The sequence below is a fragment of the Eptesicus fuscus genome, chromosome 23, assembly GCF_027574615.1.
Source record: "Eptesicus fuscus isolate TK198812 chromosome 23, DD_ASM_mEF_20220401, whole genome shotgun sequence".
Lineage (NCBI taxonomy): Eukaryota > Metazoa > Chordata > Mammalia > Chiroptera > Vespertilionidae > Eptesicus > Eptesicus fuscus.
Window position 1 is genome coordinate 2,996,668 of NC_072495.1, and position 25,774 is coordinate 3,022,441.

General features: G+C 59.9%; 2 protein-coding genes across 3 annotated transcripts; one reads left to right on the forward strand and one right to left on the reverse strand.

Moving 5' to 3' along the window:
• Nucleotides 1-219: 219 nt before the first annotated feature.
• On the reverse strand, nt 220-6,609 carry MMAB (metabolism of cobalamin associated B). Its single transcript, XM_008158964.3, has 9 exons — nt 6,448-6,609; nt 5,271-5,332; nt 4,985-5,078; nt 3,570-3,627; nt 2,849-2,921; nt 2,524-2,621; nt 2,189-2,253; nt 1,859-1,918; nt 220-612 (listed from the first exon to the last, which is right to left on the reverse strand). The coding sequence occupies exons 1-9, from the start codon at nt 6,561-6,563 to the stop codon at nt 519-521; spliced, it is 720 nt and encodes a 239-aa protein (XP_008157186.1). The 5' UTR covers nt 6,564-6,609; the 3' UTR covers nt 220-518.
• Nucleotides 6,610-6,825: 216 nt separating this feature from the next.
• MVK (mevalonate kinase) lies at nt 6,826-24,029 on the forward strand. 2 transcript variants are annotated; one of them, XM_008158965.3, is made up of 11 exons: nt 6,826-6,867; nt 7,697-7,788; nt 8,566-8,713; nt 11,639-11,771; nt 12,484-12,639; nt 13,953-14,056; nt 14,585-14,630; nt 19,373-19,463; nt 19,816-19,935; nt 22,672-22,825; nt 23,201-24,029. In XM_008158965.3, the coding sequence occupies exons 2-11, from the start codon at nt 7,711-7,713 to the stop codon at nt 23,350-23,352; spliced, it is 1,182 nt and encodes a 393-aa protein (XP_008157187.2). In that variant the 5' UTR covers nt 6,826-6,867; nt 7,697-7,710; the 3' UTR covers nt 23,353-24,029. The 2 variants fall into 2 exon arrangements, with proteins under 2 accessions (XP_008157187.2, XP_054568671.1); XM_054712696.1 differs by lacking the exon at nt 6,826-6,867 and adding an exon at nt 6,930-7,055.
• The last annotated feature ends 1,745 nt before the right edge of the window (nt 24,030-25,774 follow it).

Consider the following 25,774-nt stretch of genomic DNA (forward strand, 5'->3'; position numbering starts at 1 on the left):
TGTCCTCCCCCCAATTCAGGCGGCGCTGGGTGGCTCCCAGCGACTCCGTTCCACACCATCTGCCTCCCCTTCACACGTGACCCTAACCCCCTGGGCACAGGTGAGTCAGTGACGCTCCCCAGGGCCTCTGTGCCCCTCTGTCCTCGAACGCGGAGCTGGCAATGGCAGGGCTCTCTCGCGCGCTCTCTCCTCCTCCCTCTCTCTCTCACACACACTCAGTTCAAGCCTTTCCCACTTTTATTCTTTTTCTGTGCGTCCTCCTCATTACAGCAACCACTTCCCCTTCCTTTCTGCAGATGAACCCACTCCCGGGAAGACCAAGGAGAGCCTGGCGGGCAGAATTCCCCGGCAGCCGCTGCCCCTTGAGGGAAGTGGCGGGGCCTGGAGGCAGCTGAGTGTGGACAAAAGACCCGTGTCCAGCCCTGGGGTGAGTCCTTCGGCAAACTCCTCTTCTCCCTGGTGGGCCACCAGAGGGTCTACGAGGCTCCCCCTTTCCATTATTCCCAAGCGCCTCAGGTTCAGTCCGACGGGTCATTTTTCCTGTATATTTTCTCTTGATTCCCCTCCTTCATGGCTGTGTACCTGGCCAGCGTGAAGAGGTAGTCGCTGAGTCTGGAGGGGCAGAGAGAAGCAGACGGAATGATCTGAAAGGGGCAATCGATGCTAACTGGTCCTTTCCATATTAGCCTTCAAGAAGGAAACCAGTCACGTGCCCCGGAAAGCGGGGGACGAAGAGCAGCGGCCAACCTGGGCCTGACGGATGGCACTGGGAGCCGGCGTCGTGAGGGCACGCGCCGACTCTGCACCAGGGCTGGCGGTTCCTACAGCACAACCTCAGAGGCTGGTGGCCACTCTCACTGCTTTCCGCACCTTCCAGGGCCCAGGACTAGTGCCTCTCAAACTAACACGCACACGAGTGCTTGGGGATCCGGGCACCCTGCAGATTCTCAGGAGGGAGCTGGCCAGGCCTGGGGTTCTGCAGGTCTAACCCACGCCAGGTGACGCAGACACGGCTGGTCTGAGGACCTGCACGAAGAACCCACACTTCCAGGCCGTGTCCGGGGGGGTCTCCTCATTCCTGGCCCCTTTCCAGTGACAAGAGCGCCCCCAAGGAATCACTGCTGTGACCATGACTGCCACATTCCTCTCCCCTCAGAGGAGGAATGAGTTGGTCAGAACCCAGCAAAGCCTGGGCCATGTCCCCGTGGGAGGAGTGGGCCACAATAAGGGGGCACTCCAGATCCTGGCTGAGGCCACCTCCTGGACACTCAGAACGGCTCCCAGGGCCCCCAGCTCTTGGCTTGCCCACACTAGAACAGCATGAGCCAATGCTGGAGCAGAACCCCGTGGAGAAGGCCTGGGCCAGCTGTGGCCTGGCTGCAAGGCTGAGGGCGGGGCTACCGGGGACTCCCTGGCCCAGCCAGCGATCCGGGCCCTGTGCTGGGTCCTAAGCCAGGACGGTCCTGAGCTCGCTTTGCCTGGCCGTGGCCTCAGCTCACACTGCCCAGGGGCCTCAAGGGGAAGAATGGCTGGGAGGTCTCTCTCCTGCCTGGCCCCACCATGACCCTGTCAGGTCTTCCTGGTTACCAGCCTAGAGCAGGCCCTGCTCCAGCACTGGCCATCTGTGCTGATGGTTTTCTTTGCTGGTGGTTACAGCAGCTTCTCCCCACAAGACCTTCCCTCACCGGGACAGGGACGGTACCGCCTTGCTCTCTGCTGCACCCCGTGCCCGGCACAGTGCCTGGCGCACAGCACACCCTCATTGGACACGAAGTGAATGAGGGCGGCCCCTCCGTTGTGGTTACTTCCCATCGTGTCTCGCTTCTCAGAGGGAGATCTCCAAATTCCCTGGAAGTACCTGTTTAAGAACTTGCCCACGTTTGCATCCGTCTCACCCATCTGGACAAGAGGCGCCACGCTGGAAAGGGAGGAGTCACAGCATCACACGGGATCAGCATCACAGGGTCAGCACGCTGCAGGGCCCAGGGCTCCGTCCCCAGCCAGCAGTCACAGCCACGCAGCGTGACCTGGGGTCCTGGTCAGTCTACGTGGACATTCCAGACAGTGGGCTACTGTCTGCTGACCACCAGCGACGAGCAGCCAGGAGGTCTGCTGTGGTGGCTGGATGACACGAAGGTGACCCCCCCGCCTGCCTCCGGCCCCCTCTCCCCCCGCCCGGGGCCCTCACCGTCGCTCAGCCCGGCGGCACACGGCCCGGCAGAAGTGCAGTGCAGCGCTGCTCTTGCCTCCCGACTGGACGGAGAAAGCGGGCGTTGGGTGGAGGGGGTGGGCGGGTGTGCCCAGTGCCGGCAGGGAGCTCCTTGCACGGGGGGGTGCGACCCTGTCCCCAGGCGCAGTGTTCTGCATGCAGAGGGCCCCGCCGGGGCACACCCCCTGGGCACCCCTTTCAGAGTGGACAGGGCTGGGAGGGCAGGGGATGTGGAGGGCAGTTCTGTCAATGTAAATTATTAAAGAGGGGGCGTGGCCTGCAACCCCCGCAGGGGGAGGCTGCCCAGTACCTACAGGCAGAATGAAGGCTGTGAGAGCGGGGAGCTGGCTGGAGTACTTGTCGATCCACTGCTCCAGCTCCAGGATGCGGCCCGACTCAAATGTGGTTCGTCCTGAGGAGCCAAGGAGTAGGACGCGGCCATGAGCCCAGCGCCCCCAGCACCGAGGAAACCACCCCGGTTGGTTCCCTTCTGCCGGTGCCTTCCAAACCCTCCCGTGACCCTCTCAGTGTCCGGGGGCCAGGCTGACGGGGTCCCAGGTGACACCCAGGGGTCCCCCGCTCAGGTCCAACCCCTGCAGGGCCCCCTGAGTACACTCGGTGGCTCAGAGAGAAAATTACTTAAGTGAGCCTCCCGGGCGGAGGAGCGGGGTGTCGCCAGGGCGGAGCCGACGTCCTGCAGGGAGCACTGGATCTGGGGGAGCAGCAGAAGGTGCGAGTGAAGATCTATGTGGTTCCTGGTTTCCCCGCGCACAGGTGCCACCTCCCCTGACAGCAAGGCATACGGGGCTGGCCTGGTGGGGACGGTCAGGACTTTAATTAGTTGGCATTTAAAGGCTAACTAGGAAACTGAACTTTCAGCATGCGGGACACCAGCCCTGTGGAGAGGAGACCTGGCTCCCTTGGGGACAGCTGGGTTATGAAGACAATGAGCGTCGAGCGCCCAGTGACGGCCAAGCGGAATCCCCTCACCCCGCTCCTGGAGGTTTGTTTCGGAGGCTGTCAGGTGCACTGCGGGATGTATGCGGCATCCCGGGCCTCCACCACTAGACGCCAGGACCTCCACCTCCAGTTGTGACAACAAGCATGTCTCCAGACATTGTCAACTGTCCCCTGGGGGGCAGAGACCACTGACCACCCTTTACAATTCCTTTTCTAGGAGCAGTCCTCACCACTTGCCTATGAGGGAGTATTATCTGTGTGTCCCCATTTTACAGATGGAGAAACTGAGGCTCAGAGGAAGAGTGACTAGTCCCAGGTGACACAGAGAGGAAGCGATGATCAAATGCCAAATCCAGTTACGGTCACCAGGCCTCAGGGCTAAACAAAAAATGTTACTCACTTTCTCAAGCTCTTCAGCAAATGGGTGGCCCTTTTCCGCAATTAATTCCATAGCAAACCTATGAGGGAAGAGGAAAGAGAACCTGCCTCTAATGTAACACCCCAGGCCCTGCTCGCTGTAAGGCAATGATTCTCCGGTGAAGGGCCATGGAGCTAACTTGGCTGTAACAGCCTCGGTGCTATTTCTTGCTGACAATAAGAACGTCATAACCTTCCACGTGGTTAAGGGCATTTGTTTCTCAAAATGCCTTTTCTTACACTCATGACTCATCCAGTCACCAATTCCTGTTCCGTGCCTACTCTGGCCAGGTCCAGGCGGTTCCGTGGTGAGCTCTATGCAGCAGGCGGGGAAGACCTGAACTATCACGTGACTGAAGGTGACGTTGCAAACTGAGGTCAGTGCTCTGAAGGAAAGGGCTTGATTCCTGGAAAACCTGGCCTTGGCGAGGGCTCAGGGAGGGCCTCCTGGAGGAAGCGATGCTGCAGGCGGGACTTTAAAGGCCGAATAGGAGTTTCCTGGGAAGGAGGGGGTGAGGGAAGGAAGGTGACCAGGGCAGGTCGGTCACGGGCCTCCCTGGGACTCTGCACGCCACTTCTGTGCCATCATGGACGGGGTGCTTTTGAAGGGTTCCCAGAGAAAAGCTGTGCAAAGGGGCGGCTAACAGAGCAGGGGCAGAGTTATGGAAACTTCTAACGAGGCAAAGATCGGCAAAAGCCGAAGCCTGGAGGGACCAGGGAGGGTTCGCGGTGCCCTGGAGCCTGGAGAGAGCCGCTCCTCGGTGGGGCCGCCACCAGGAGCCACACAGCGGGAGAGAGTAGGCGGGAGCCACCTGCAGCTGGGGAGCAGAGCGACACCCGCACCTCTGCCCACTGTCACAGCTCCCGCGGTGCTCCCACTGGCCGGCCCCGCCTGGAAGCCAGAGGACAAAGGAATCAGCATGAAATCTCCACCGGGTGACCAAGGCCCGCCTCGCCCGGGCACACAGCAAAGAGAGCGGCGTTGGGAGGGCAAACAGGACCACAGGGCCTCTCCCTAGGCCCGCTTACGACTAGAACTGCACACACATGTACTTAGCAGTCTAGTGTGGTCTTCCCCGCTGCGTGCACCTCACTTCTTTCACGTGACACGCGCACCTTAGTACTCACCTGAAGAGTGAGGCAGCCAGGGGCAGTGGGCAGGGCAGCGTCCCATGGCGTGGGACAGATGCCAGCACAGGAGCAGCAGTGCCAGGGGAAGGCGCGGCAGCCCGGCAGCCCGTGGCGCTGACCAGATGCTCCTGTGCTTCCAGGCCGAGGCAGGGTCATCAAGGTTTGGCAACCTCAGACACTAGCCGGCAGTCGCCAAGGCGTCATGTTAATTACCTTTACTGATGCCCAATTCAAACTCCGCCTCCAGACCCAGTCCCTCTCCCTTACCCAATGGCTGAACTTAATTCATCCGTAGTTCCCAAGGCTTCGAACACCTGGTCGTCTTTGGGTCTCCTTTCTCCAGTGAAGGTGCTAGAAAACCCTGTGAAGAAAAAGGGTCAGCTGCCCAAAATAAGATTTTGTTTTCCCTGATATGCACTTTTTAGAAAAATGTCTATTTCATGTGTAATAACTGAGCCGGGGCTGCCACATGCTTTTTAATGGCTGCAAAGAATCTGGAGAACTTTAAAATGGAGCCTGCGTGTCTCTGCGTTTTTCACCTGTCCCACCCTACCTTTGTCTCCTGTTTTGGTGTAAATCTTGGGGATCTTGGGTGTCTTCGAGGGAGGCTGTGGCCTAATGAGAAAACAGACATCAAGAGGTGGTGGTGGTGGGGGGGGGCGGGGGGTGGCTTCCAGCTTGCTGCTCATGGCCTCCGAGGCAGCACTCACCCCCTCATGCTTAGCTCTCCTTGACACCGTCCCCCTCCACATCCCTCTTAGTGGTCATCCTTTGTGGGCAGGTTCTGTCTTGCCCACATCCATGTCCGCAGTGGTAGAGGATTTGAGTGGCTGATGTAGTGCATTTTTCAATGCAGACGCTCAATAAATACTCACTGAGATAACTTATCAACCACTTTTCCACAGTCCCTGCACTGAACTGAAGGGATTGCCAGCATTATATCCTGAAATTGTCCCTGGAGTCTTCCCACAGCTCCAAAGGTAGGCACTGCCTATGACCATTTTACTGTTAACTGCAGCTCACAAGACGAGACCCACCTTCCTAGGCCACCCAGGGAGGTACAGGGAGGGCTGGGACTCATGCCCAAGACCATCTTACTCCAGACCCCAAACTCTTACCCTCTACCCAGTCAGGGCCTCTTGGGGGGAAAGAAACATGGGCCACGTCCTTTCTATGAAACTTCAAGATCCTCAGAAATAAAGAATTGCCCAAACACGATTAAAAACTGGCGTTTTTCAAATAGCAACATAACACCTTTAATACAGACTTCCACATTAAAATATGACATTACAAGGTTTTTCAAAGGTTAAGATACTGGATCTAGGAATAATATCCGGCTGCATTATTAATTCATGGCACTCTACAGGTCCTGAGGCCGGGAAGGGGGTGCAGGTTTCGCGGTCTGCGGTGACAGCCATGTTTCGATCACGTAGCGTGTCTGAGTCTGAAAGTATAAACTGCTTTGGGGGGCGGTGCGAAGCTGAATGGAGGCCCCTCCTGACCGTGAGGCCCGGCGGGCCGGCCTGTCGGCCCACAAGCGGCATGCCCTGCCCTGAGCTTCGTTCGGACTTTTCTGGGGCAAAGAAACCTTGTTCTCTGGCTCCCACGGCGCCTACATCGCCATGGTGACGTCAGACAGAGGACTCACCTGGCAGGACGTCACAGCCGTGTGACGTAACTATGGCGACGACAGTTCTAGGTGTCAGTCACCTTCCCAGCCAGGCACTTACCTGTCCCCGTCTTCTACGCCCGGGGAGCCGCGGCTCTGGAAACGGGGACAAAGGAGCCTGCCGGCCGCGAGGCACCCGCGAAGGCCGAGGCGGCCCCCCAAAACCCACACAGCCATGCGCTAGCCGCTCGTCGGGGTTGACCCCGCCAGGCTCCCGTCCAGGTCCCGGGGTTACTCCACCTACCGCCAGCCGCGCCACCGCTCAGCCTCTATTTCCATTGGTCCGTGGCGCTCGGCCCAGGGCGGGACACTGCCAGGGTCTTGTTTCCTATTGGTTCGCGGAGGGAGCTGGGCGGGGAAACCCGTGACGTCTTGGTTGACAGCACCTATTGGCTAATGCCTGCGCGCTCCGATTGGCTGAGCGGAAGGGGCGGCTCGTGCGCTCGGGAATAGAATCTGGCGGCGGCGGCGGCGGCGGCAGGTGAGTGAGAGGCTGGCGTTGTGGGGCCGGGGCGGGGGGAGGTGGGGGCCCGGGAGGTGGGGCGCGAGCCGAGACTCAGGACGACGCTAGGCCGGGCTCCCGGCTTCTCTGGCTGTTTCTCCAACTCTGAGAACCATCCTGAGCGTCTGTCGAGCCTGACAGACGAGCTTTTCAGCTTCGGTGAAGCAGTAAGTTTCCCCCTCCGAGACTCAGTTTCCCCTGCGAGAAACGGGGGTCACGGTAGTACTTAGTGCATAGTGAGGTTCAGGCCTTATTCTACCGACGTAATTAGTGCACGTAAAGCCTTGAGTGGAAAATAATTTTGCGTTATTTATAAAAATTAAATGCGCACACTCCGCAGATCCTCGCTCTAGTGCAGCCCTGATGCGTCGGGAACAGCCTGCGTGTCCAGGGAAGCGTTCTTTCGGGTCCATGGTTTCACTTAAACCTGTGCCTTTAGCAGCAGTGATAAAGTCGGGGACCAAGAACAGAGCCATTACACGCAGCTCTCAGTAACGGAGTGGGGACGAATTGCCAACCCTGCGAAGTGCTTCCCTTGCGTTATTTAGTTTTACCTTCCCCAAACTTACTGAAGTTATTGTCCTCATGTAGCACGTGAGGAAACTGGTCCAAAGCCATTGACGTGAGTTAGCTAAGAGAGCATCAGGAGTAGAAGAACGGGGGTTTGAACCCAGGTCTTTCTCCGTGCCTAGTTGACTGCTGCCCTGCAGCTGCCTTTTTTTCTTCTTTTTTTAATGAGGAGCTTGAACTAGGCATTTTATAAAAGCTCTAGATCTGGGGCCGTCCATCCTCTGGCTTTCCCTTTCAGGAGTCCCAGGAGCCATGTTGTCAGAAGGCCTGCTGGTGTCCGCTCCGGGGAAGGTCATCCTTCACGGAGAGCATGCCGTGGTCCATGGCAAGGTAAACGGCCCCGCCTGCAAGGATTGGCACCGTTCGTCCCTGACACTAATCTTGAAAGGACCTAAGAGGAAGCCTTGACGCATAGCCTGATAGTAAGTCAGCGAGGAGGTCAGTTTCCCCAGCCAAGCAAGGAAAAGACGGGTCTATGCGCACCGCAGGGCTGCTCCGGCCCACTCTGAGATGGCAGACACGGGCAGCCTGGGAGTGGAATCAGATGGGTAAGCAGTGAGCTTGGCGGAGGAGAAAAGAGGTTTGAGGATTGACTTCTGGGGTACCTCACCGTTTAGAAGTGGGAGGACGCTAGGACCCAGCACAGGAGTCTAAACATGCACCATCTCACTTAACTCTTATCGCTGCTCCCTGGGGTTGCACTTTATTATCCTGTTTTACCAAAGTGGAGGCTGAAGCCGGGAGAGGCTGGGAGTGAACTGAAGTCCGTCTGAACCCAAAGCTCATGTTTTTCCCACTCCTCTTGGTCTTTCTTTATGTTCTTACCCTCGAAAATGTGGTCATTACGGGGCAGCCATTCCTTGGCGCTGTGAACCTCTGCAGTTTTGCAGGGGGAAGGCAGACATAAGTACAGTTTAACTCCTACTTGGTCGGCAGTGGTTGTGCCGGGCTTAGTGGGAGAGCATGCCACGGCTGGTTAGCAGTGTCTGCCGCGCCCGGTGGCAGTGGCCTGTGAACCAGCACGGCGTTGACATTGTCCCCTTCTTCCTGAGACAGGAGCCATGCCTGTTGCTACCCACCCGCAGGCTAATTGCTTTTGCCCTATAGGTAGCACTGGCTGTGGCCTTGAACTTGAGAACATTTCTCCGGCTTCAACCCCACAGCAATGGGAAAGTGGGCCTCAACTTACCAAACATTGGCATCAAGAGGGCCTGGGATGTGGCCAGGCTCCAGCTGCTGGACACAAGCTTTCTGGGTAAGTGCAGGGAGGAGGAACCAGGTGTGGTGGAGCTGGGCCCTGAAGGGAGGGGGCAGACGAGGCTGGGCAGGTATTCTAAGCTGTTCCGAGGGAGCCAGAGCCAGCCGCTCTGGGATGCTTTCTCTCTAGACCTCACATAATTAGCTTCACTTATTAATTTTTTTAAGATTCAAAAGCATAAAATGATGCACTAGATAGATCTGTGTGGGCTGTTGTGGACAGATAAGCAGATACTGTTGAGTGGAAAAACAAGTTACACAAGGGCAGGTGTAGCGTGATTAGGAAGGAGGCAGGTTAAGTATCGGTATGTGTGCAGATGCATAAGAAAAGGCTGGGAAGATTTCCACCCGACGGACAATGGTGAGAGTTACCTCTGGGAGGGTCCGAAGGTCCAGGAGTGGACAAATGTTGTTGTAATGTTATTTTAACAAGGAGAATGTATTGGCATTTTGCATAATAAAAAAATCACTTAAAATAACTTATGCTTATTATTGGGAAATACAGTCAATACTGGAAGATTGCAAGTAAAAAAAAAAAATCACCTATTATCACCACCCCTCACGACACTCTTAAGCATCTTGGTGTTAATCCCTCTGGGTTGTGTTCTGTTGATAGCCTGATTGAGATAGGGAGATACCTTGTTTTTTAACTAAAATTGGATCAGGCACATGAACTCCTTTTTCTCCCGTTTATCAGGACTGTCCTCCAGTAAATAAAGGCCCCGTGCTAATCTTTGCGAGCCGTGGCAATGCCGGGTCCACCCCTTACTGGGGTCAGAGCGAGAGCGTGCGTCCTGCTCTCAGTCTCCTCTCTGGACTGACGCCTTGTTGTTGGGAACAGTGGTTCTCAGCCAGGGTGGGCGAAGGGGGCTCCTCCAGGGCTTTCTCCCACGCCGCTCCTGTCCCCCAGGAGGATCAGTCCGCAGCAGGCACTCAGCCACTCGAATTCTGGAGGGAGAGGGAGAAAGGGTTGAAAACCCCCATTTTCCAGTCATCATTTTCAACCTCGGTCTTCCTTGAGATTCCCTGGGGAGGTTCTTTGTTGTTGTTTGTAGCAGTTCGGATGGATTCCTGGTCCTGCCCCTTCCACAGAGAGTCAGTAGTGGCAGGTGTGGTGGTAGGGGACCGGACATGTGTATTTTGAAAAAGGGCTCCGCGGGGTGATCGCAGGGACACCTCAGTGAGGAGACACTGCTTTGGGTCCTGCCTCAGAAACCAGCGATCCAGAGCAGCCGGACCTTGCTTTTCATGGTGCACAGGGCCGCCCAGCCAGCTGGAACTGCCCCCCGAGAACTGGCTGCTGCTTCTAGGTGTCATCGGCACGGATGGAAGCTGCCAGGTGGGATGGGACACGTCTCAGGCCACTTCCGACTCCCTGTGTGAGCCTGGGTGGGTCACTGAACACCCTGAGCAGAGTTCTGTTACCTGGGAGGTTGTTGTGAGGATCCAGCAATTAATATTAATTAGGTAATAATTACAATTAGGCAGTTAAGCGTCAGAGTTGGGCCTAGGGCTGTGACGCAGAGTGCAGTGCGCACACGAGGGCTCGTTTCATTATTCCCCAAGGAGACCGGGGATCGGAGCCTGTTGGACACTAGTGTTTTCTGTTCAGTTGCAGGATCCGCCATTACTTTCTCTCCGTGTTCTTTGGCTCCCTCCTAATACCAGTAATCACCACAGTAACAGTTACTGGGCCTTTATGGGTGCCAGGCACAGAACTGTGTGTGCTGTGCTCCTAGAATCCTGGCCTTCCCTGGAAGTAGGTGGTGTTATTCATCCCCATTTTAAGGATGAGAACATGGAGGTTCAGGGGCCAAGTGGCTTAGGTCACGCAGCTTGTCGGTGACACGGAAAGGATTCAGACTCGGGTCTTCCCAGAATCAAAGTCCAGGCTCTTCACGAACCGTTCCGTCTCCCTCAGAGCTCTGAGGTGCTGGGCTCTCCGTGCACCGTCACTGGCCTGGCTGCCTTTGACACAGGCGTCCTCAGACTGCGGCCCGCGGGCCACACGCGGGTGTTTTTGCCGTTTTGTTTTATATGTGCAGTGTGCATAGGAATTTGTTCATAGTTTTTTTTTTAACTATAGTCCGGCCCTCCAACGGTCTGAGGGACAGTGAACTGGCCCCCTGTTTAAAAAGTTTGAGGATCCCTGCTTTAACGTATTATTAATCCAGTCAACACGTAGCACTTATTGCCCCACTTGGCATTTCCTAACTGGCACACCCAGCTCAGTTCAGTCCCAGGGAGCGGTGTGCAAAGGTGAGCTCGTCGGACTTGCTCTGCTGCTCAGCCTCCCGATGAGAGTACCGGCCTCTCTCTTGCACTGGAAGAGAATCTGCCTCCTGGCCTTTCCCTCCGGCCAAGCAGCTCTCCACGGTCCGCGTTCACGCGTTTTATTTGAGTGTCCTGTTCTCCTAATTGTGTTCCGGGAGAGGGGAGTATTTGGGGAGTCATGTGACATAGCCTTTGGTGCTGGTTTCGTACAGTGGAGGTCAAACCGGGGCCTCTGACGCTTGAGCTAGTATTCACCTCTCATGTGCACATGTATGTTTGAAACCATTAATGAAGCACTTCCGACATGCCAGGAGCACGTGTGAAGGAGTCGTGTGCCTCATTGTACTTTATTGCATGACACTCTTGTGAGGAGGTCCTGTTACCCCTGTTTACCAAGGAGGACCCAGGTTCAGAGGGCTAAGGCGCAGGCTCAAGGCCAGGAAGCCAGTGAGTCTCCCAGTCAGGACCCAAACCCCAGCCTCCTGCCTCCGGAGCCCGGAGCCCACCGGCAGACGCAGCTGCGGTGCTCGGACGTGAGCCGTGTCCATCCAGGTCCCGGTCGCTGTGCCCAGCAGCTCTCTGTGTCCTGTTGTCTGTAAGAGCGTCGGAGTCTCACCCATCCGCGTGTCCTTGTTTGCCTGTGTGACAGAGCGAGGTGACATCACGGAGCAAGTGGAGAAGCTGAAGGAGGTGGCAGGCGTCCCCGAGGGCTGTGCCGACCGCGAGCGCCTGGCTGTGCTGGCCTTCCTGTACCTGTACCTGTCCATCTGCCGGAAGCAGAGGTGTGTGCTGGCGGGGAGGAGCCTGGTCGGCTTCCCCCCGAAATGGGTGAGGGCTTCTCTGGTTTGGCGGCTGGACAAGGCACATGCTCCCTTCGGTGTTAATAGCAGCTGCCCCCCCCCCCCCCCCCCGTGTGCCAGGCACCGTGCCAGACCCTTCGATATGGTCTCTCTCACTATTCACAGCAGCCCTCCGAGAGAAACAGACTCAGGGAGGTAAGGTCTCTAAGGCCACGCAGCTGGTAGTAAGGGGTGGAGCTGGGCATTAATCAGTTCACTTGAATCCTAACGCTGACCTTTTTTTTTCTTTAATCCTCACCCGAGGATATTTTTTCCATTGATCTTTCAGAGGGGGGTGGCGGGGGGGGGAGAACATCAGCCTGAGAGAGACACATCAATTGATTGCCTCCCGCAACTGAGGTGCGTGCCCTTGGCCGGAAATCGAACCTGTGACCCCTTGGTCTGTGGGCCGACACTAACCGCTGAGCAAAACCAGCCAGGGCCGCACTGACCTTACCCCTGTCCTGCCTCCCCTGCCCTCCTCAGTTCAGGAGCTGTCCTGGGCGGGGGACCGGCCTGTGCCACCAGCGGGGCATGCGGGAGCCTTGCTCACGAGGGGAACAGGACGGCCTTGAGCGGGATGGGGAGGAAGAGCTGTGGCGGGACATCCGGCAGTCGGAATGAATCTGGTCCCGCCCTGCGGCATGTGTTTCAGCGCCCTGCCCAGCCTGGACGTCGTTGTGTGGTCGGAGCTGCCCACCGGGGCCGGCTTGGGCTCCAGTGCCGCCTACTCCGTGTGCCTGGCAGCTGCCCTCCTGACCTTGTGCGAGGAGATCCCAAACCCGCTGAAGGGCGGGGAGGCCGCCAGCAGGTACGCATGGCCCTCGCCCTGCCCGCTGTCCTTCCTGTCGGCCATGATCTGAGCACAGATTCTCTTGCCAAGAACTCACCACCCCCCTGGGAGGGCATCACGTGCCACTTACAGAAAAAACGGGCAGTGAGGCGAACAGCTAGTGGTGGCAGAGTGGGATTTGAACCCAGAGCCTGAGCCCCGCACTAAACACTTCAATTCTCCAACCCTACCTCTCACCCCCACTTCCTCTTTGGGGTTCCAGTGCCCAGGAAGAACCTGAGCCCAGATACAGAGGGCAGCAGGGTAGATGAGGCTTTGGGCCACCTCTGCCGTCACCTCGCTGTGGGCCTGTGGCCAGGCCGCTGCACCCTCCCTCGACACCTCAGTGTCCTCCTCTGCAAATGGTGAGGCTGGTATTGCCAGGTGATGACAGACGGTCATGAACAAAATTATGATGTGCCAAGAAGGAAGCACAGGCGGTGTGCCCGTTGGATTAGGGCATCTGCCCGCCGGCAGGCCCTGGACCTTGGCTCCGCAGCGGCGTCCTCTGTCCCCGAGCCTCAGCGAGGCTTGTCAGCGCTGCTGGCAGCCACTGTGACCTGGGAATACGCTTGAGAAGCCACCTCAGCACAGAGGTGGTGCAGTGAGCCTGGCCTGGCCCGGGAGTTGTGGATAAGACCCAGAAGGCAGCTTGGCAGCCTCTGGTCGAGGCTTGTCCCGGACCTGTGGGACGTGAGGGAGCCCCCACGAGGGCCTTGGGTCGCGGCCACGTGGAGCCCAGCTGGCTCGTCCGTCTCGGGGCAGCAGCAGGAGAGCGGGCTGGCAGACGTTCCCTCCGTGCCCTCTGCTGGGAGAGTCCTCCCTCTGCCCCCTCGGCCAGGCAGTGGGGTTCAGGAGCGGGTGCTTTCGTAAAGGCCTGTTACAGTCCCAGCTGCCGTCGCTGCTGGCGGGCACCTCGCCGGGCGCCCTGCCAGCGCTCAGTACGCTTGCAGCTCGCCTTTGAGGAGGGGGAGTGACCGTTCCACAGAGGAGCAAGGTTAGGTCACGGGTCCAGAGTCACTCAGCTGGCAGGAGGCAAAGTAGGACCGTGAGGCCCCAAAGCTGGGCTCTCCGTGCCAGGCAGGAGGGGGAGGGGGGGGGGGGGGGGGGGGCACGTGCTTTAGCTGGGGCGGTTCCGAGCAGTGTTTCTCTTCTTCCTGAGTTCGAGGCCCGAACGCCTTTGCCTTTGGTCTCCACCCAGCCCAGCCGGTGGCCCCTGCCTCTCCTGCCCTGGGACCCCGCCCCCCGCCCCCGCCCCGCACTGCGGTAAAGGTGAACTTCTGTGTCTTCAGGTGGACGGCGGAGGACCTGGAAGTAATTAACGAGTGGGCCTTCCAGGGGGAGAGGGTGATCCACGGGAGCCCCTCCGGAGTGGACAACGCCGTCAGCACCTGGGGTAGGTGCCGCCTCGGGCTGGCCTGGCTTTTATCCTTTTTAAGATTCCCGCGGCACTTGTAGGTGCCTGGGTCTGTTGGTTTGGGAGGAATAGAATCATTTGGTTCGGAGGAAAGTAGCACTTTCCTGTTTGAAGGGAAGAGGAGAAATCTCAGCCTCACACCTTCTGGATGCAGATGGCAGGGGCTGGGGCCGGGGCCTGGGAAGCGGCAGCTCCAGTGAAGTCCCCAGGGGTGTCTGAAGTTAAAGCTGCAGAACCATAGCCGGGCCCCTCCATCACTCATCACGGCTGTCAGAGGAGCGGGGCAGCCCGGGGGAAGGGAGCGACCGGGAGCCCACGGCCTGGCAGGCGCTGCCTGGCAGAGAGGGAGCGCCTTCGTGCCTTCCTGGCCTTTGGAGCTGAAGCTGAGATGCTAGCTGTGGGATTTAGTGTGTTCCCGGGATGGGGCAAAACTCAGACCCACCCCCAGAATCTAACGTTTCTCCCAAGAGAAGTTCGGGTTTCTGACCCTCTGGTGTTTCTCTTCAGGAGGAGCGCTCCGATACCAACAAGGAAAGATCTCACCCCTAAAGAGGTACGTCCGGGGGAGCAGCGCCCTCGGCAGGGCCACCCGGGGAGCTCTGTGTCTTTATGTAACATGCGGGGCAGCTGGCCCGTCCACCGTGTGGCCCTTACAGACCATCCCGCATGAGAAAGCCCCGCTCTTTGCTCTCCACCTCCGCTCTTAAATCGCCAAGAGGTCAAAGGGGAGGTCAGGCATGGCTGTGCGTCCGCCTTCCGCGACGGGCTGCTCGTGTAGCCACTCAGCAAACAAGAATTGGTGTCTTCTGTGTGCCTCAGGATCTGCTCTGGGAGCGAGGGGTAGAAAGATGAATCTGGGACACAGTTCTGGGGGTGGGGGCAGACATGCACACAAGCCACCACGAGACCACGTGAGAGTTGCCGTGATGAAGGCAGCAAGGAGAGCCAGGACGGGAGCGGGAGCGAGCTGTGAGGCGCGGAGCAGAGGTGGCGTGGGCAGCTTGCAGCCCGTTTCCTGTTTCTTTACGCCGTCCCTCTGGAGTGACTGGAGTGACAAGTGTGTATGACACTTCACCTTCCTCGGTTCTGTGTGCGCGCAGTGGAAACGTCAGGAGCAGGGACTGTGATGTGGGGCGAGCAGGAGCCGGTGCCCTCCATCAAGTCAGATCAAGTCGGGTGGCGATGTTGGTCCCAGGATGCTTTGCTGCCTCCGTGGGCCTGTTCACGGCTGTGAGGGTGCCGGGGCTGGCTCTCAGCCTCTTGACCCAGGGCTGTCTTCTTTGTGGATGGGCAGCAGGCCCCGGACGCCTGCCCTCGCCAGCTGGGCCACTTCATTCGTGGCTCAGGGGCCTGGAGTGACATGGGCTGCTCTCCTCCACCTCTGGGATCTTCCCGTCGCAGCCGTGCGGGCTTCCGGGAGCCACGCCTGCCTTCCTGAGCCTCGTCGTCGGTTTCTGAGCCTCGTCGTCGGTTTCTGAGCCTCCCACTTGGGCCTTGTGGCGGCCTGTTCTTAGCGGAGCCGAGCAGCAGCCTGGCTCTCCCCACTCGACGGCAGCAGCCTCTCCCCAGTAGTGTCTCCAGTGGTGACCACCCACCATGGTTCCTGACATGGCCACATGTGCCCTGGAGAGCCGCCCCCCGGGTGACTACCTCTGCTGTACACAGAGGAGGAAGCAGGGCGTGGAGGAGCGTGGGCGGCTTCCGGTGGCTGCCTGTGGAGTCCTGGCAGTGCAGCCGCGGGCCCAGGCGGGGCTGGCTGCCGGGCACACTAACGCGTGTGCAGTGAGAGCCGGAGCAGTCGGAGGATTCTGGGATGTCGGCCTGGGCCCACCTCGGGCTCACCTCACGGTCTGTGGGAGGAGGCAGTCACGACGGTGATCCTAGAGCAAAGGCGTCCAGAGGCTTCTCAGTCTGTGGGTGACAGCGAGGGTGTCGTGAGCCAGGCCGCAGGTGCGGGGTCCTGCATGGAGGCAGTGCCCTCTCATTCGCTCGGTGTTTCCTGAGAGCCAGGTACACCCTAAGCCCTGAGCCAGTGGAGACTGGGCCTGTGCCGTCTCCGGGGACCGGGAGGCGAGGGATGGAGTTTCTAATGCAGGAGGGGCCGGGAGAGGCCCGAGGCGGCTCAGGGCCGTTGGTGGTGGTGTGGGGGATAGAGGCTCGGGTCCGGGGCCTGGTGTGGGCCCCGCTCTGCCACTTGCTAGCCGGGTGCCCTTGGCTGAGCCGTCTTCTGAGGCCTTCCTCTCCTTGTTTGTGCAGTGGCTCCTGAGCATGAAACCAGGAGCAGCATCTACAAAGTTCTTAGCTCTTTGCCGACCAGATTTTCTGTTTGTTCCACAAGTTGTTGGGCAACTGCTGGGAGCTGTGCTGGGGCCTCGGCAGGGCACGGAAGGTCCTGCCTCCGTGGGACTCGCAGTCAGTGGGAGGAGACAACCAGCAAGCACGCGGCTCTGTGAGGGCCCGCTGGGCAGGCCTGGTGCCTTCGGGAAGCAGAGCGGGGCCAGGGCTCACGGTGGAGGGAGCTTGTTGGAGGAGGCGGGCAGTGGAGGCTTCTGATGAGATGCTGTCTGAGCAGATACTGAATAAAATACAGAGTGAGTCACGCAGCTCTCGAGGGCGGAGGCCGGTCCCTGGCAGAGGACACGCAAGTGCACAGGCCCTGGGGCCGGAAGGAGGGAGCCTGGCGTATTGAGCAGCAGCTGGGAGGCCAGGGTGGCTCAGTGGAGTGAGCAGCCAGGCAGGGCAGAGATGAGATGAGATGAGATGAGATGAGATGAGATGAGGCTGGGGAGGTAGCCAGGCCAAGTGCACACAAGCACGTACAGGGCATGGCCCCGGGTGGCAGTCACAGGAATCCATAGGGCTGGCAAGAGGCCCATTTCTAGAGGACTTACCTGAGAAAGATGAGGAGGCAGTACCCAGACCCCTCCCGCCCGATGGATGGGAACACAGTACCCACTCCCCTCCGCCCGATGGATGGGAACACAGTACCCACTCCCCTCCACCCGATGGATGGGAACACAGCACCCACTCCCCTCCGCCCGATGGATGGGAACACAGTACCCACTCCCCTCCCGCCCAATGGATGGGAACACAGTACCCACTCTCCTCCACCCAATGGATGGGAACACAGTACCCACACCCCTCCCGCCCGATGGATGGGAACACAGTACCCACTCCCCTCCGCCCAATGGATGGGAACACAGTACCCACACCCCTCCCGCTGATGGATGGGAACACAGTACCCACTCCCCTCCGCCCAATGGATGGGAACACAGTACCCACACCCCTCCCGCCCAATGGATGGGAACACAGTACCCACTCCCCTCCGCCCGATGGATGGGAACACAGTACCCACACCCCTCCCGCCCGATGGATGGGAACACAGCACCCACTCCCCTCCACCCGATGGATGGGAACACAGTACCCACTCCCCTCCGCCCGATGGATGGGAACACAGTACCCACACCCCTCCCGCCCGATGGATGGGAACACAGTACCCACTCCCCTCCCGCCCGATGGATGGGAACACAGTACCCACACCCCTCCCGCCCGATGGATGGGAACACAGTACCCACTCCCCTCCCGCCCGATGGAAGGGAACACAGTACCCACTCCCCTCCCGCCCGATGGATGGGAACACAGTACCCACTCCCCTCCACCCGATGGAAGGGAACACAGTACCCACTCCCCTCCACCCGATGGATGGGAACACAGTACCCACTCCCCTCCACCCGATGGATGGGAACACAGTACCCACACCCCTCCCGCCGATGGAAGGGAGCACAGTACCCACTCCCCTCCACCCGATGGAAGGGAACACAGTACCCACACCCCTCCGCCCAATGGATGGGAACACAGTACCCACACCCCTCCGCCCGATGGAAGGGAACACAGTACCCACTCCCCTCCGCCCGATGGATGGGAACACAGTACCCACTCCCCTCCGCCCGATGGATGGGAACACAGTACCCACTCCCCTCCCGCCGATGGAAGGGAACACAGTACCCACTCCCCTCCACCCGATGGATGGGAACACAGCACCCACACCCCTCCGCCCAATGGATGGGAACACAGCACCCACACCCCTCCGCCCGATGGATGGGAACACAGTACCCACACCCCTCCGCCCGATGGATGGGAACACAGTACCCACACCCCTCCGCCCGATGGAAGGGAACACAGCAAACCGACCGCTGCTGGACGCGGGGCGCGTGGTGAGCAGATGCCGCTTCTCTGAGAGGCCGGGGCCAGCCCGCGTTAACCGGCCGGCGGCTCACGGAGGCGGCCTTCCGCCTCAGACCACGCAGGCGCTTCCCCGTAAAGAAATGTATTGTTTGCCAAGGGATCAAGACGCGGCCTCCCAGGACGCTGCCCTTTGAGGAACGGCTTGTCTTTAAAGGGAAGAGAAAAGCCAAATAGAATGTTCATCTTTTGTAAAGTTAAAAAAAGAGAGCCGGCCTCCAAGGCTGAGAATCGATATTAATTTCATGGGCTCGTGGGCGGTGAGGTGGAGCAGGTTCTGGCAGCCTCTCCCAGCCCTGTGGGGTTTTCAGCCCGGAGCTGTGATAAGAAGACGGACTAAAGATACCACGGGTCTGCCCTCGCCAGCTGTCCGAGCCGGAGCCCATCCAATCCCCCCCTCCGTCCCCGCCAGCGGTGCTCCGAAGGGGTTGGGATGGCGAGAGACGAGGGCTTGAGTCCCCAAAGACAGCTAACCACAAGGACAGTCGGGCTTGTGGCTTTAGGAGGGATTACAAAGCTCAGAGGGCAGGTGACGACAGGGACACGCTGGAGAGCCAGCTTCCTGGGGCCTCCCGGCAAGACCCCGGCTCCCCCACAGCCTGCCCGCCCCGAGTTCCTGTGTAGACTGACCGGCTGAAGGGCCTCTTCCCTCCTGCATCCCCTCTGAGCGAGCAGCCACCCTGGGACCTGCTTTCCCTCCCAGCCCCGCACCCTGCACTCAGCTCCCCGAGGGGCCCCTTCCCGTGCTCTTCCCTGGAGACTGACCTTCTGACTGCACGAATGCGCCGTGCTCTGTAGCACACACGGGTGCCCAGAGCCGGTGGGGGAGGGAGGGAGGGAGAGAGGGAGGGAGGAGCCGGTCCAGGGCCGATGCGAAGGTGCAGCTGTGGTTGGTCGCAGGCACACGGGCCTGGGCGGCAGGAGCCCGTGCTCCCCTGACCTCATGTCACTCCCTGGGCCTCCGCCTCCTGGGTGGGGCGGGTGGAGCCCCAGGTTGCCCCAGCCGGACCCCGCTCCTCCCTCCTGGGCTCACTGTGGACCCTCTGCCCGCAGGCCGCCGGCTCTGAAGATCCTCCTGACCAACACCAAAGTCCCTCGCAGCACCAAGGCCCTGGTGCTCGGCGTCAGGAACCGGCTGCTCAAGGTGCTTCTGGTCCCCCCCCCCGGGCGGGGGTCCGGCCGGTGGCGCTCATGGGTTGGAGCTCTCCCTCTGCCTGGTGGTTGATAGCGGGTGGGATGGAGTCGGGGGCCTGGGAAGGCAGTTTGGCAGGAAAGGAGGTGCTGTCTGTTCCCGCTCCAGCTGGGAGGCGGGCGGGATCGTCCGTCATGTGGCTTTGCAGCGAGAATCTCCTGCCTAGAGTGGGCATCTGGGCAAGGCAGAGGAGAGGTTTCCCCAGAGGGAGGGCAATGGGACCCCTCCTCTCCCCCCGTTGCCAGGCAGCTGTCCAGGGCCCCCCCCCATAGGCCTCACCGGCCCTTGCTTCCTTTGCCTCCAGTTCCCAGAGATCGTGGCCCCCCTCCTGACCTCCATGGACGCCATTTCCCTGGAGTGCGAGCGGGTCCTGGGAGAGATGGCGGCCGCGGCCCCAGCCCCGGAGCACTACCTCGTGCTGGAAGTAAGAACCTGTCTGCGGGATCGGGTCACTCACCCCCCTCACACCCCCCCCCCGCCCCCCACTGTCGAAGGCAGGGGCTCCCCATCTGACTGAGCTCCGAATCCCCAGGGTCGGGCCTGAGCTCAGGGTCCTGCGTGTGCACCTGTGAGCAGCCCTGCCTTACGTTACGCCTCTTCCCATGAGGCGGGAGTAAGGAAGTGCGGGGACACACGGACAGCGCTCAGAGGGTGCGGTGGGGCTGGTTCGCGGCAGGAGCTCCGGGTGTTTCTGACCGGCTTCCAGGGGCCCGGGAGAGGTCTCCCCTGGCCGCCGCTCCTGCTGCTTTTGTGAACTGCATTGGTTCACTCAGGAGCTAGGCCCTGCATCCTTGTTCTTCCATCGTCATTGTCCCAGCCGCCACCCTTCGCGTAATTCCAGTGCAGAGCTGAGCCCTCACGCTTGGGATGTAATTAGACTCGGGTCTGAGGCCGGGCCCCACCCCCGGCAGTGTCTTGAGAATGCAGTGAGGTCTCCTGGGCGATGCGCAAGGACAATGCCTGGTGAGCCGCCAGCTCAGTGAGCCAGAGGCCGGCCTCATCCTCAGACACGGCCCATCTGGCCTGGTGCCTGTGGGCTGGCACTCAGAAGCCATCTGGCTTCCCGGGGAGAATCACAGGACCGGCAGCCCCAGCCGGCGTGGCTGTGCAGCAGCAGTCAGCTCCAGGGGCAGAAGGGCCCCTGTGGTGTCCACTTCTCCGCAGTCCCCACCACTCCCTAAGTCTTGCCCACAGCCGCCAGTCTGCCGTCCTGCTGTCAGCATGGAGTCTGCGCCCCTGTAGTGAATGGGAGCTGCTCCTCTGGAAGTCTTTTCAGAAATGATTTCTCACTTGATCCCTACAACAGCCTACCTGTGGAGGAGGCATGTTGCCCCGTTTTAGAGGTATAAAAACGTGAGTGGCTGAGCCCGGGGTCAAACGGATTTATTTCTTTAGCCAACAGATCTTGAATGAGCACCTTCTGTGGGCCAGGCACAAGGACACACCTGGTTGCTGTGCTTTTGCCCTCGTTCCAGCCTGTGCCTGGCTGGCTCTCAGTCCCTCTCACGTAGAAAGGAGGGAACGGTCCTCCCGGGCAGGAAATGAATAACGACAGCACTGCCTCCGACACACCCCGCGAGCCCTGGAGAGCGCCCGGAACGGCTCGTTCGTTAGACGCCGTGTGTATTTTTGGCTGCGGCAGCGCTGAGATGTGCAGCACGGCCCCCGGACAGCTTTGCACTCAAACCAGCGAGCTGTTCTCCCGTGTCACAACCTGTCATCCGGTCCTCGACAGATTTTGGATCAGAATGTGACAGGTGCCTGGAACCTGCCTCAGCAACGTGACGTCTGGTGCTCAGGCCCAGAGAGAGACCCCATGAGTCTTCCCTCACAGCCAGCCCTCGGGCCGCTGAGAGACTGGGCCTGCCCCCAGCCCTCACCTCTTTGTCACAGTGCTGGGGGTGAGGCAGGCTGCAGGGAGGGTCTCACAGACTGCGGGTGATGGGCAGTCTCCACGGCTCACGGGCGCCCCTAGGAGCCTGGAGCAGAGCTGCGACCCGAGCCACACACCGCGAGGGGCGCAGCAGGAACGCGCAGGCCCGTGCCCAGGCAGGGTAGATAGACAGAGCTCTGTGTCAGGCAGACCTGGCTTCCGGTGCCGGCTCGGTGCCTGACTAGTGACCTCAGTGACCGCAGGCAAGGCACTCCTCTCTGAGCCTGTCTGCCCCTTCGTAAAATGGGGCGGTGGTACTGTAACAGCAGAAGCACTACCGGCTGCTGATGCTTGCTGAGAGCCTCAGGCCAGGCGTACGGAAGACTCCCCTCATTTTATCCTCACGCCTGAGGCACCTCCTGTTACAGAGGGCAGGCTGAGGCTCGGAGAGACCTCGGCCCAGGACCTACGACCCGGAAGTGGCAGAGCGCTGACTCTCAAACCCCGGCCCGCTGACTCCAGCTCCCACATCCTAACTTCCCCGGGCAGGGCCACAGCTGGGTGCTCATTGTTCAGCCACGGTGCCCAGCCCACTGCGTGTCTGTCAGAGCTCACGGAGTGAATGAAACGTAGGTACAGGGTGCCGGGCAGTGGTCGCTGTTAGTTTTGTTACTTCCTCAACCTGATCTCATTGGATCCTCAGGAGGGAGGAATTGTACTATGCGTAGTCAAAGAAATCTGAACTGTCTCCTCCCACTTGTGTGCGATCTTTCTTGAGGCTTCTATAAATGACAGACCCATCTCGAGCAGGCTTCAGCAGAGAAGGAATTTACTGGCTCAAAACTGAGAGCACCAGAGGGAGCAGCTTCAGGCACAGCTGGATCCAGGGGCTACACAACCTCGTCTGAAATCTCTGTCTTCCGTGCAACCCCTGACCGTGTGCCGGGTAGTAGGGTGGCCTCCCTCTGAAGTCAGCCAGTTTAAGCAGTTCCAGCGGAAAGAGCGAGGAAACCTTGAGAGGGCCCTGTTTGGCCCACGTGCCTGGCCAGTCACCAGGGCCAGAGGTGTCTGGCCAGGCCTGGGACATGTGCTCACTGCCAGCTCCATCCCAGCCCCTGGTAGTCCTGCAGGAAGGAGAGGCCCTTCTTACCAGCAGAGCGGGGCCTTGTGCTGGGTAGCCCAAGCCATTTGCTGTCCCAAACCGGGGTTCTGTCAGATGGACGGGGCGGGCACAGGACCCCGGCCTCAGGCAGGCCAAATGGGAACAGACTGAATCTTCGCCTCCAGGAGCTGATCGATATGAACCAGCACCACCTGAATGCCCTCGGTGTGGGCCACGCCTCACTGGACCAGCTCTGCCAGGTGACCATGGCCCATGGGCTGCACAGCAAGCTCACTGGTGCCGGTGGCGGCGGTTGTGGCATCACTCTGCTCAGACCAGGTACCGGGGGCGGCAGGGCTCACACAAAGGTCCTGCCTGGGCATTTCCCTTGGGAGGAGGAAGAAGCCTGCAAACAAGTCTCACCTCTGCTGTGTGGCCTTGAGCAGGTTAATTAACCTCTCTGGGCCTTTGTTGCCACATTGGTCAACTAAGGATGCTAATAGCTAGTTAACAAGATTGCAGAAGGGGTGGGGGGGGAGTGTGTTTAGAGAGCCTGGCAGAGGGCTGGGCTCACATTGTGAATGCTGGGGCTCCTGGTGGTTAGTCCCCACAGAGCAAACATGACCCGAAAGGCCACCGTTTTCTTGAATGGGGCAGACGTTCCCCAAGAGGGCAGGTGGTGGTCAGAGGTGACCTGCCTTTTCCTCCCCTCAGGTCTGCAGGGCCCCGAGGTGGAGGCCACGAAGCAGGCGCTGACCGACTGCGGGTTTGACTGCTGGGAAACCAGCATCGGTGCCCCTGGCGTCTCCATCCACGCGGCCGCCTCCCTGGACGCCCCCATCCGGCAAGCCCTGGACGGCCTCTGAGACGAAACCACGCCGTTGCAGCCGCCAAGAAGCCCCTGCCTGGACTGTTCTGGGGCTGGAGTTGGCCTCTGTGCCGGCCAGAGGGCGCCCAGCTCCTGGCGCCGACAGGCCCCGGTGACGTCTCTGCCGTTGGCTGTGTCTACAGAACCACCGGTGGGGCCTGGAGCCTGCCCTGGGCTGGGCTGCCCGGAAGACCTGGTCTGCGAGCCGCGTCCCCCAGCCGGCTGGGCAGAGGGCTGTGCACGGTCCGCTGGGACTGCAGACCTGAGACGTGAGGTGCTCTTTCTTGTCCTCCCTGAGGCCCCCAGACCCTCTGCTTTCCCCTCACACTCCCTGGCCGGCCTGGCGGGAAGCTCGGGTGCAGGGGTCTGGTTCCCGGGCAGCGTGCCTTCTCCCTCCTTCACCTCTGCACTTCCTCCTGTGTCTCAGGGCCAGGCCCGCCCACCTCCTCCAGGAAGCCTCCCCAGACCCCTGGCCGGTGACCCTCCCTTCACACCTTCAGTCTTTTTAACCCGCCAGCACTTTGCGTGGCTCTTCTCTCCAGCTAGATGTGGGCTCCCCTAGGGAGTGTCCGGGTGGTGGTCTCTGCCTTCGGTCCTGTGGCCCAGGTTCTCCCAGTCTGTGCCCGAGGGTTTGCAGAAAAGATGGCGGAGGGGGAATAAAAAGATCTTGAGTAACAGCGCTTCCCTCTGCGTCCGAAGAAAGGGTGATGCCCGCCACCCACACCTGCACCTGCTTCCCGTCCTGCCCCTTCCCTTCTCCAGCCGCTTCCCCAGTGGAGTCTTCAGGAGTTCAGGGACGAAGGGCACCTAGTCCCTGGGTTGGGTGCCTTGGGGATTGGGGGAGGGGGGTCCCAGATGGCCCTGGTCGGACAGGGATGGGCAGGACACTAGGCTCTCTGTCCGCCAGCACAGCTCCCGTGCTTTTCCAAAAAGGGGGAGTTTAAGCTTCCTCACTCCTAGAGTCATGAGCACCCACAAATTCAGACTTCTGTAAGCTGATGTGGGACTGGAATATTCCTTTCTTTCTGAAATTATCTGTGTGGATGGGCGTAGAGCCGGTGCCGGCACCTGCCTGGCCAGGTTTGAATTGTCTGCTGCCAGTCAAGGATCTTTCTGGAATGGAAACCCCGTGCAGCTAGCACCTTGCCAACAGAAGCTGCAGGAGTCCCAGGCCTGAGACATGGCCTCAAGGCAGGAAGGTGGGGGCTCGGGCAAGGGTTTCAGGGTTTGGTTAAAATGGCTTAGTGCGCTTCTGCCCTTGGCCACTAGGGGGCAGCTGGCGCCTTTCCCAGCGTCTTCACCGGGTAATGGGAGCTGGCCCGAAGAGGGGAGTCTGAGCTTGCCTGCCCCAGCTGAACTGTAAAAATGGCCCCGTCATCACTGAGGGGAGCTCCCTGCCCCTGCCCTTTAGAGCAGTGCATGAAACTGTTCATACTGAGCCTTCTCATGTGCTGGGCAGTTACCCACCCAGCCTGGGATTCTATTGCTGCTCTCAGCTCCATTTTACAGATCAGGACACTGAAGCTCAGAGAGGTTGAGTAGCTCATCCAAGGCCACACAGCTAATCATCAGAGGCAGGATTCCAGCTCAGACGCTCTGACTCCTCACCTGCCCTCAGCCCCTGGGCTTCTGCCTGGACGCAGGTTTGTTGCGGTTTCTTGCTGCTTTCTACACTCGGGCTCCTCGTTTCCTCTGGCGCTGGTGCGCTTAGTTAGGGTGGTCGAGGCCTGGGTGGTTTTTGAAAGTCCCCACATGATTGAGTGAGCAGCCAGGCCGACAGGTGCTTTCTTGGGGATGATGCTGGTTGACTGTTTCCAGCCTGGAGGAGGTGGGTCGGGAGCCTTCCCGGGGCCCCCGTAGGCGCCCATAGCAGGTGTAGGATCTAGGGGAGGAGCCCACAGGCCCCAGAACCTACCTGCTCACTAAGACCCTCTTCCTGACTCAGGACCGGGAGTCACTCCTGGGGCAGAGGCCAGCTCATTACCCTGGCCCCATAAAGCAGCCACCTGCATGCCGCGGCCAGCACAGCCTCTCGCCTAGCCCCTGGCTTTCCAGCCTCCCGGCTTCCTCTCCCAGGAGGCGAGCGCACAGCCCCCGTGCCCTCTTTGCCAGCTGGAGGACAGCAGTTCCTCAACTCAGCGTCTGGAGCCGCGCCCAGCCTCTGCCGCCAGTTGTGGATTTAACACCCCCCCTCACAGCCTGCGTTCTCAGAGATGTCCCCGGTCTGGCAGAGGAATACCGTGACTCATACCAAACCGAGCAGCTCTGTAGTTCCACCGATGCTCTTTCTGTCCGTGAGGGCTTTTTCTCTCCGAGAACGTCCCCCAGGGGCCGCTGGCAGCCTGTTCAGGTTGGCGACGGGTAGCGGGTGAGCAGGCATGGCCACCGCCCAGCCCTTCCAGGCACCCAGCTCACCGTGG